The sequence below is a fragment of the Macadamia integrifolia genome, chromosome 8 (genome assembly GCF_013358625.1).
Source record: "Macadamia integrifolia cultivar HAES 741 chromosome 8, SCU_Mint_v3, whole genome shotgun sequence".
Taxonomy (NCBI): domain Eukaryota; kingdom Viridiplantae; phylum Streptophyta; class Magnoliopsida; order Proteales; family Proteaceae; genus Macadamia; species Macadamia integrifolia.
The window spans coordinates 34,528,559-34,539,557 of record NC_056564.1 but is presented as its reverse complement, the minus strand read 5'-3'; the positions used below and the strand labels follow the sequence as shown (position 1 = coordinate 34,539,557).

Below are 10,999 nucleotides of genomic sequence, written 5' to 3'. Positions count from 1 at the left end.
TCAAGTTGGGTTTGACAAGAAAATGGACTTCTCACTGAGGGTTGTGCATTTTTTTTTCCCTTCCAGTTTATCAAATTGAGCCTTTTGTTAGTTAATTCTTACCACATCTTTTTGGCTTCAGAACAGAGTAAAAATACATTTAACCAGCGGTTTGGTTAAGATTTAAGTTTTCTCCCTTTTACAAACTACTTTCAACTCATGCAAGGAGATATCTTATTACAACAATTTGTCTTCCTCTCTTCTGTTCTTTTTCCTCCTTCTCTTTCCCTCTCTTTTTCTATAGGTTCAGGTGGGTAGGGGTTAGGGAGTTTGAAGTAGGCTGTTTTTTTTAACTATACTGATGATGTAGATGTGAAACTTATATGATTCAGCACTCTAGTTTTCAGTATGACCCATTGCCTTTATAGACCAATTTAGTTTGTTCTAAAGACCCACCTTCGTATCAATTTTCTAAGCAATAGAGAAACTTCATTGACAAAGTTATGCTGTGTCAAACAGTGTGTCCATGTTCTGTCTTTATTGGATTCTTTCTAATGCTTCTGTTTTCCATATGACACAATATTCAGAGCATGGTGTTGTTTGGGACACCTTCAAATTACTGTAAAGATTTTGTTAAATGACTGTGGGTCAAGATGATTCTTTAGCCTGGAACAAGAAGTTTGCAGAAGAGGCATCAAGAACTACCAAGATTGAAGCCTAACATGAACAATGACAACTTCCAGGAGAACGATTCATTTTTAATGTCATTCAAACAGGCGGTGTGAAGGTTCATCAGGATAAGTGAATTATTTAAAGAGGGAGAGATTTTTTACATAATCTTATAAAAGGGCTTTGCATCTCAAGGAATGATGGACTCTTGAGAATGGACAATCAAGTTCTTAAACACTCAGGCTTTAGAAGATTGGGAACTCTTTCCTCTTCCACGCAGTGAAATAATCTATGCTTTCCCATATAGCAAATTGACCACACTATGCTGAATATATTCAGGAAATAGGATTTTTGGTGTTTGCCGCAAGGCCATTCAGAATGAAATGAACAATCTGGCCGGATGAACGTTTAAAAAAAATAAAATGTATACATTTATAAGAGAAAATTGCATCTTCCAGATGCTATTACACTACTTAATCAATCCGAGATGAAAAATTAAAGAAAAATCCCCATCTCCAGTATTCCATAGGATATAAACCCTAGATTAACCAAGGAAGAAGAACCCTAAATGCCCAAGAAGAAGAAGAAGCCGAACCCTACATACCTTGGGAGAGAGGCTCGGATGCCGGAGGGGAGAGAATCGCACGTCGGAGGGAAGAGAATCGCACGCCGGAGGGAAGAGAATCGAGTTGGAGGGGGTGGCGTACTGTCGTCGTCGTCTTCTTCTTCTTGTCCGGCCGAGTGAGTGAGAGGAGTGAGATGAGAGGGAGATGGGTTTAGAAGATGGAAATAAAAGAGAGGGCAATATTGTCCTCTCACAATAGGTGGGGGTATTTTGGGTATATTATAAAAAAACTAATTGATTTTCATTCATTTATCACGGTCGGTTAATGGCAGAGACCGATTTGGAATTTTTTGAATTTTTAGGGGGTGGTTTTGAGGTTTTGAAAAGTTCACGGGGTGGCGTTGAATAAGGACCGAAGTTCAGGGGGTGGCAATGCAATTTTCTCTTATTATTATTATAGGTCAATTAAATTGTGCGCACACCAAGTCATGCTTCATGAAGATTGAATTGACATGAGGATATTATATTTATTATTAGAGACAATAACAGAAATGCTAGTGGGATTCTCAAGTATCAGGCATGCTAACGAATGTAGATCGTTGGATTAGATAGATTGCATCAATACCATTGGGTACTTGTTGTCATACATAACTTACCCAGCCCTGACGCTGTACTATCACTCTTCTTCTTCCTCACTATCTCTGGCGATTTCCCATCCCTCGCAACCGCGGCCGCTGCTGCTGGCGCCCCCAAGTCTAAGAAGAAGAAAGCTTAGACTTTCTCACTTCCAAATTCAATGTAGGGAAGCCAGTTAGGGCCGGAGTGCACCAATATGTCAAGGATGTTCTTTTAACTCTACGATGCAAAAGCAGCTAGGCCTTCTTGAAAAAACAGACAAAAAGGAATGGTTTTTCCGACTGAGAGAGAGAGAAAAGAGAGAGAAAAATTGAGAAGAAAGGTGTAGCAACAGTGGATTAGAATCTTCTCTTCATCCAACGGTTTAAATCAAGTTGATCAAATCCTACGATCAAAATTTTGTTAGCATTCTTGATTCCTAGTTATTGCGCTAACATACCTATCTCTCTCCCCTATTATTATTATTATTATTATTATTATTATTATTATTATTATTATTATTATTATTATATCTGGCCAAATAAATAGTCGTTTTTCAGAGCTCACAAAAAATAATTATTATTTTGAAAGTCAATTATCATGGTGGGCCCTAGCTGTCACCCAAAATCCCCTCTCCATCACATAACCACCGGATTCAAACGGTGGTCACAACCGAATCTTTCATCATTCAGCCACAAATGAAGATGAAGGAAAAGTTTGTTCTTAATATAAAACCGTAACTTTGAATAACGGGGGAGAGAGGTGAAATGATGGGGTCACAACTGAATATTTCATCATTCAGCCACAAATGAAGATGAAGGAAAATTTTGTTCTTAATATAAAATCATAACTTTGAATAACAGAAAGCTATAAAATATTAAGGTTGGAGATTGCTAATTGTATTGTGTTAGAAGGTAGGGGCATAAGCATCTCACTAGGGAGTATAATAGTCTTTTTATCACTTATATATTTGACATTGAGGCGTGTGATTTTTTGTCAAAATATTATTTGACATTAGATTTTTTTTTTTTTTTGTTAACCAAGGTGTCCGGGCCAGCTTACGCGCACCTTGACTAATCCTCGAGGAGACTAGCGCAGTAACCCACCGTCACGTTCTCCCCTTAAATTGCAGATGTATGGATGAAAAATCAAACCTGAGACTATACGCCTATCCACACAATCCCCAATTCGCCCTAACCATCGGAGCAACCCACGGAAGGGTCATTATGACCACAGTCGCAGTCTTACTTCCACTTTGTGGAAAAACTATGAATCCACGACCACCAGATCGTAATGGAGCAATCTTACTTATCATTGCTCTGAGCTCTGTCCTTGCTTGCCAACCAGGTTCTATGTTATATGGGATTTTTTTTTTTTTTTTTTTCTGAGAGAGGAGCCCTTGCCCTAGACACATGGGGGCAAAATGACTGACCCACCCCTCATGAAAAGGAAAGTGACTCTTTTGTGAATACTTTCTCATGTTCTCTCATTGGCTTTCAATTAGCTTAGAAACCACTCTCTTACATGAAGCACTTCCCCATGTTATATGTAAGCCTACCAATAACGATGCAACATGATGGCGTGTTTATAGTACATATTAGCAACCATCATCCTTCATCATGCACAGTTTTAATAATCAGAATGAGATCAAGATCGGCCAGGAATTAGTATTGATCTCTTGTCGATACCAATAAAAATCGCCTGATTCAGTCAATCCAATTCCAAATCCACAAGCAATGTCAGCAGGAGAACTTGACTTTTTTTTTCCGATTCCTGTAAACTACAAGCACAGGCACAATTATAGTTTATATCTTATTTTATAATCTTTAATAATTCTCATTATGGCAATTGAATTAAATTACAAAAGAAAAAAAAAAAATCAGACTGAAAGTGAGGCCTACGTCAGTGCTTAACTCCATGTCTCTTTCTCTCCTCTCCCAACTGAAAAGACATTCATGTTCCGTGGTTGGAAAAAAACCATCTCCTCAATTAAATTATATAGGGAAAGGACAAAATGTTTCAGCAGCTAAGTGTGAAAGGAAGACATTTTAGATCTGGGGAAAGAGGTAGCTAAACAATGTAGTACAGCTAGCCTGGACAGGTATGCTTGGAGCTTAAATTTAGTCTTAGCTTCAAAAGGTAGAGTGGTAGGTAACCTATATATCTATGTATAAAATTCAATATATGGCTTTAATATAACAAAAATCATGATCAAAGCATGTTTAAAAAATCAAACCAAGAATATAAAAGAAACCTAACAAACTTTTTCCTGTATAGTAAACTAGGTCAGTTCAATTTTAGCCTAGTTTAACAAAGCCCATATATCTATCTATCATTCCCAAACGGGCTCTGATCACCTAAAAGTTCAAGTTAAGTAACCCATTCCAGGCCTTCGACCGGACTCATCCCACGGGCTCATATTGACCCCGTGAGAGTGGCCCAAGGTGTGCATAGTAAAATTCAAACTTAGGACATCCAAATTTATGACCCGTGCAAAGTTCATTGCTCACCAACTGCATTACCCTTGGATAATCCATTTTCAAATAGTGGGTAAAGAAAATAATTTAATGAAGCAACGTAAGAGATCCGCTAAACTCAAATTCACCAACCTATTGATGCTAAATTGCCAATACATGCACCGACGCACCACAAACATTATGTAAGGACACAAGAAGAAGATAAGAGAGAGAGATAGAGATAGCCTCCGCGTGTCTATCACAGGTAGAAGAGAGATCAAAGTTAAGGATATTATGGCTCTAAAAAGACAAAGGTGATGTGGATATTGGTGAATCACTTGTGGGTTCACATCCACCCACTGTTTCGAGTATCGGTATTGTATTGATATCGACAGAGATTGATATCTGATATCTGATCGATTCAAATCGATTATCTGTATTATTTTATGGGTAAAACAACAAAAAAATGTATTTTTTCAAAAAGTAAAAGTAAAAGTGAAGGATATGCACTAATTCAATCTGTTCCAATCGAGATCAATATCAGATATTGTTACCGATACCTAAATCTATGTGTCTATCTACTTAAACAGGAAAGGCGATCAGGTTCACGTATGAGAATGTACAAGAACGACTCTGGTCCGTGGATTTAGAATCAATTTTCTCTTTTCATTTAATAGATTCTATATTCACGGATCAAGACTGTACGAGAACATTCTCATATGTGAACCTGATCCGTTCACCTTAAACAAACCCAATAAATAAGATTTGGCTTCTCTCTTAAGTGCTCATCGACCCGGTCTTGCCCACAGTTACTTAGAAGAGTACCACACGTCTAGGCGATAATCCAATGGTTCTTAGTGCTTCGTTCTCCGTGTCTCTCTCAACATCTTATTCTTCATACTTCTTTCAAAATATTAGATCATCACCTCACCACATGATGGTCATTCAGATAACTATAGATCGACCCAAATGGTTTACGCTGAGGGAGGATCTGAATCCCAGAAAATACCCATAAACTCAAAATTTCCAGATAGTGAACATTGAGAAATGCTCACGTTTGCCAAAAGCGAATCCACTATTCCATTGAGAGAGAAAGAGAGATTTGTTTTTGGACTTAATAGGAAAGAGGTTGAGGTCTGTAGCAGACATGGATTTTTGTTTATTGATTGTCGGTGGAATTTTAACAAACAAACAAAGAAAATGGGAAAGGAAGTGAAAAAAAAAATGGGCGACGCTGACGTTTGAGATACCCACGGATTATGCGTGGGCTGGAAAAGAACATATGACCTAATTCGGACGTGTAACTTAAGGTGTCAAAATGAAATTGGAATTTGCATCCACACTAGAGAAGATCACAAAATAAAAAACTACTACGCAAAGAAGAGTAGTTGCATCTAACCCTGTCTGTTTGGAAAATGGTAGAGCAATAATAGACAGAGGGAATGCTTAATAATGTATTTCTTTAATTCTTGTAATCTTGGGTGGAAGGATTTGAAACTTTTTTTAACATTTTTATCATGACATGCTATTTCTTGTGGATGCATAAGAATGCGAATACGATGGGTTTAAAATCCCCAAAACCGGGTTCTATTTTGACCCAGGTAAATTTCTAAGCAGCAAATTAAATCAAATAGGTCTATGACAAATGATGTTCAAGTGAAGGAATTGGAACTTAATGTTGCTATGGGCATTCATATACCTTATTTTCATGATAATGTGCTCATTGTCACTATTGTGCATAATGAATCTATAAATATGTCCGGCTGGGCTATTGCTCTCTTCTCTAAAGGAAAACACTTTTTTTCCTTTGTTAATTATGTAATGACAGGAGAGGGTATTGAAGCGCACGGCTGCACAGAGACTTTTGATCGGACTTCACAAGATAGTCAAGGAAGGATGAGAGATGCACAAAATTTGGAGTGACATGACGGGTCTAGTAAGGGGTGTTAATCGGTTCGGTTTTGGTTTAAATGGTGCGGATCGATTCGGTTCACATCGATTCGGTTCACATATATTGGACTAAAATCATAACCACACCATTTACTAAACGGTTCCACTTTCTGAAATCGTGACTGTTTAGTAAACGGTGCGGACAGGTATCTTGTGATTAAATTTAGTTTTAGCTTCAAAGGTAGAGTGGTAGGTAACCTATATATCTATGTATAAAATTCAATATATGGCTTTAATATGACAAAAATCATGATCAAAGCATGTTTAAAAAATCAAACCAAGAATATAAAAGAAACCTATCAAACTTTTTCCTGTATGGTAAACTAGTTCAGTTCAATTTTAGCCTCGTTTAACAAAACCCATATATCTATCTATCCTTCCCAAACGGGCACTGATCACCTAAAAGTTCGACTTAAGTAACCCATTCTAGGCCTTCGACCTAACTCGTCCCACCGGCTCATATTGACCCCGTGAGAGTGGCCCAAGGTGTGCATAGTAAAAGTCGAACTTAGGACATCCAAATTTATGACTCATGCAAAGTTCATTGCCCCCCAACTGCACTACTCTTGGGTAATCCATTTTCAAATAGTAGGTAAAGAAAATAATCTAATGAAGCAACGTAAGAGATCCGCTAAACTCAAATTCACCAACCTATTGGTGCCAAATTGCCAATACATGCACCGACGCACCACAAACATTATATAAGGACATAAGAAGAAGATAAGAGAGAGAGAGAGAGAGAGAGAGGGAGAGCCTCCGTGTGTCTATCACAGGTAGAAGAGAGATCAAAGTTAAGGATATTATGGCTCTAAAAAGCAAGGTCCTTGTGGTTGGTGGAACAGGGTACCTAGGCAAGAGGATTGTTAAGGCAAGTTTAGCACAAGGTCACCCCACCTATGTCCTACAACGCCTGGAGATCGGCTTAGACATCGACAAACTTCAGATGCTCATGACATTCAAGGAGCTCGGAGCCAAGCTTATTGAAGCCTCTTTTTCCGATCACCGGAGTCTCGTCGATGCCGTGAAACAAGTTGATGTTGTTATATGTGCCATCTCCGGTGTTCATTTTAGAAGTCATAATATTCTTTACCAACTAAAGCTTATTGATGCGATCAAAGAAGCTGGAAATGTCAAGGTATACATGATCATCTTTAGCTTCTTTAATTCGTTTTCACCAATCTAAGGGTGATAAACAAGTTTCACAACTGTCCAGTGCAGTTGGTGAGCTGTGGCGTGCAAGATTTTCATGCTCACTAGGAGGTCTCAAGTTCGGATCTCCTGGCTGTTACCTGTTTCCATCCCTACAAAAAAAAAAAAAAAGCAAAGCAAAACGAACAAACAAACTAGTGTTTGTGAATTTTTGCAGCGATTCTTGCCGTCGGAGTTTGGCATCGACCTGGCACGGATGGGGCATGCACTTGAACCTGGTAGGGTGACTTTTGATGAGAAGATGACTGTAAGGAAAGCAATTGAAGGAGCCAGCATCCCCTTCACTTATGTCTCAGCCAACTGCTTTGCTGGTTACTTCGTTGGGAACTTGTCCCAGATGGAAAGGCTCACACCTCCAATGGAAAAAGTAACCATATATGGTAATGGTAATGTGAAAGGTAAAAATGACATTGATTGTCAAAGTCAAAAAGGGATTTTTATATTATTACCTTGGATGAAACATGATCGATTTCTTAAAACCCTAACCGAACCCCGTGATCTCTTCAGGCAAAGCTAAATCGACCTTTGAGGTTGAGGTGGGATATCTCAACCAACCCAGCCTTACTTGACCCTTAACTGGCCCAGATTTTTTCATCATTTGTTTCACTATATGCACTGAAAATGTAATCAATATCAATACTTCGCGTTATCCTAACTAAGTGGGTTGGCTACATAGACCATAATATTCCTCTAGTCCACTCTATTGAAAGGCATATAAGATTCCAATACTAAGCTATATATGTCCTTCCTTACCTCTTCTATATTTATTTTAGGCTCAACTCTAGCTCTTTTAGCCTCATCAATTGGAAGTAAATCACTCATTCGAACTAGGACATTCGATGACTACTGCACATGTCCATGCCACCTCAACTGAGTTTTTCACAAATTATCATGGATATAGGCAATGCCCAAGTTTGTTCTTATTTGTTCATTCTTTATTTTATAAATTTCTTTTGTAATTATTGGTTGCAGCAATTTTCTTGAACGAGGATGACATCGCAGCATACACCATCAAAACTATAGACGATCCACGTACTTTAAATAAAACAGTTTACCTCAGGCCACCGGAAAACATCCTTACCCAGAGGGAGTTGGTTGGAATTTGGGAGAAACTAATTGGGAAGCAATTAGAGAAAACCACCATATCATCACAAGACTTCCTTGCTTCCATGAAAGGTGTCTTCTTGATCTCTTTGTTTTTCTTGTTTTGCTTCTTCTTCTTGTTTAAATGTTAAATTGTTTGCTTTGTTACGTTCCAGGTATGGATTATGCTGCCCAAGTTGGGATTGGGCATTTCTACCACATTTTCTATGAAGGCTGCCTAGCAAATTTTGAGATTGGAGAAGGGGAAGAAGAGGCTTCGAAGTTATATCCAGAGGTCAAGTACACCCGAGTAGATGAATACCTGAAACGTTTTCTCTAGAAAAATAACAAAGATGTAAAAGATACTCCTTGGGAAAATTAAGCCCGGGAGTTAGATGAGTATTAGAAATTCCCTGAACATGCATCTCTGAAATCATCTATAAACTGATGATGAAAATTACCAATATCCCACCCAATGCACAATTATTGTGGTCCTATACTTATGCTCCAATTTTTGAAAATTTCATTTAGAAATGCAATTCTAGGTTTGGTTTTTATTTTTAATTTTTTGGGTAAAGATTCTAAGTTTGGTGCTTAGCGATTATGGTAGTTGGCGATAGAGATTCCCTTGTACACCTCCACAGTTTTAAGGGAGATGAAGTCACCTTGAGATTGAACGTCATTGTTGCAAAACCAAGGTGTAAAAGAGGCTTCGTAAATATATCAGCAACTTGATATTTTGTAGAAATGAAGCATACGGTTAGGTCACCCTTCACCATGTCCCTAATGAAGTGAAATTCGATTTCAACATGCTTCGTGCAAGCATGAAACACTAGATTTGTACTGAGGTACGTGGTGCCCACATTTGTCACACCATAAGGCTAGAGCAAATGGAAGGAACACATGGAGTTCTTTGAGGAGAGATTGGACCCAATTGAGTTTGACTGCAGTGTTAGTAACAACCTTAAATTCAGCTTCGGTACTTAAGCGTGCGATCGTAGCTTACTTATGAGAGGTCCAAGATATAAGATTAGATCCATGAAAGATGGCATAGCCACCGGTGGACTTGTGATCATCTGTGCAACCAGCCCAATCAACATCGAAAAATGTAGTGAGAGTCAATTTGGGTTGGCGTTCAAGTAGAAGACCATGATTCATAGTGGCCTTTAGATATCGAAGAATCCGTTTGATGGCCATCCAATGTTCTGTGGTAGGATGATGCATAAATTGACACGCTTTTTTGACCACATATTGTATATCGGAGTGTGTGAGAGTGGCATACTATAATACGCCAACTTTATTAATATAGAGGGTTGGATCTTCCGTGGATGTACCTGAAAACTGTGAGAGGGTTGGAGGATGGTGCGATTGGAGTTGTCACAGGCTTGCATTTAGACTTTTTAACCATATCAACAATGTACTTCTATTGAGAGAGGAGGAGCCCCTTAGCAAGTGCAATAGTTCTAGGAAAATTACGAAGAAAAACATCACAGCTTCCTGTAATAATAATTTCATCGACATAAATTAAAATGTAAATAGTGAAACTACCCACATATATTATAAATAAGAAGTGAAGTGTTTGTTTTTTAACCAATAAAACCATTTTTGAGAGGAAAAGAACTTAATTTTTCAAACCAGGCATGGGGTGCTTGCTTGAGACTGTAAAGAGATTTTTGAAGTTTACAAACATGACTAGGAAATTAGGAGTTAGTAAACCTGGGTATATGATCACTTCTTTATTGAGAATCCTATGCAAAAAGGCATTTTGAACGTTCAAATGAACGAATAGGCCATGATTTAAAGAGTGTAATGGAAAGGATAGGGCAAATGAAACAACTGGGCTACAAGTCTCATTGTAATCGAGGCCCTTTTGTTGAGTGTAGCTCTTGCCGATAAAGCGAGCTTTGTAGCGGTCCAATGTATCGTCGGCCTTGTGCTTGATGCGATAAACCCATTTCCACCCTACAACATTCATAGTGAGATGGGGTGGAACGAGATTCCAAAGTGTCATTTTTCATAAGGGTAGTAAATTCATTATCCATTGCTTGGTGCAATTTAGGAGAGCGATTTGCAATGGTAAAAGAAGGAGGCTCAATAGAGGCAAAAGTTATGTTGACAGTCAAGACTTTATGGCGACAAGTGCCATCGTGTAGGTGGGTAATCATGGGATTTATGGCGACAAGTGCCATCGTGTAGGTGGGTAATCATGGGATGCTTGGAAATAGGAGTAGAAGTAGGTGCATCTACGACAAGATCAATAGGGAGTTGGGGGGAACCCATAGGAGTAGGGGTGGGGGTAATGGTAGGAGAAGGCAACGGGACCGATGGGGAAGTGGTAGGATTTGGTAAAGAGGGAACAACAGGGGAAGGGGATTGATGATTTGGGGAAGGAGATGGTGAGGAAGAGAACCACTACAGAATTGATGGCTGACCAAGTAGGGATAGTTGGCAAAGGGAACCGAGAAGTGTGTAT

General features: G+C 38.7%; 1 protein-coding gene across 1 annotated transcript; it reads left to right on the top strand.

Moving 5' to 3' along the window:
• The first annotated feature begins 6,946 nt into the window (after nucleotides 1-6,946).
• Nucleotides 6,947-9,090, top strand: LOC122087666 (isoflavone reductase homolog). Its single transcript, XM_042656863.1, has 4 exons — nucleotides 6,947-7,369; nucleotides 7,601-7,841; nucleotides 8,416-8,619; nucleotides 8,703-9,090. The coding sequence occupies exons 1-4, from the start codon at nucleotides 7,037-7,039 to the stop codon at nucleotides 8,864-8,866; spliced, it is 942 nt and encodes a 313-aa protein (XP_042512797.1). The 5' UTR covers nucleotides 6,947-7,036; the 3' UTR covers nucleotides 8,867-9,090.
• Nucleotides 9,091-10,999: the final 1,909 nt, after the last annotated feature.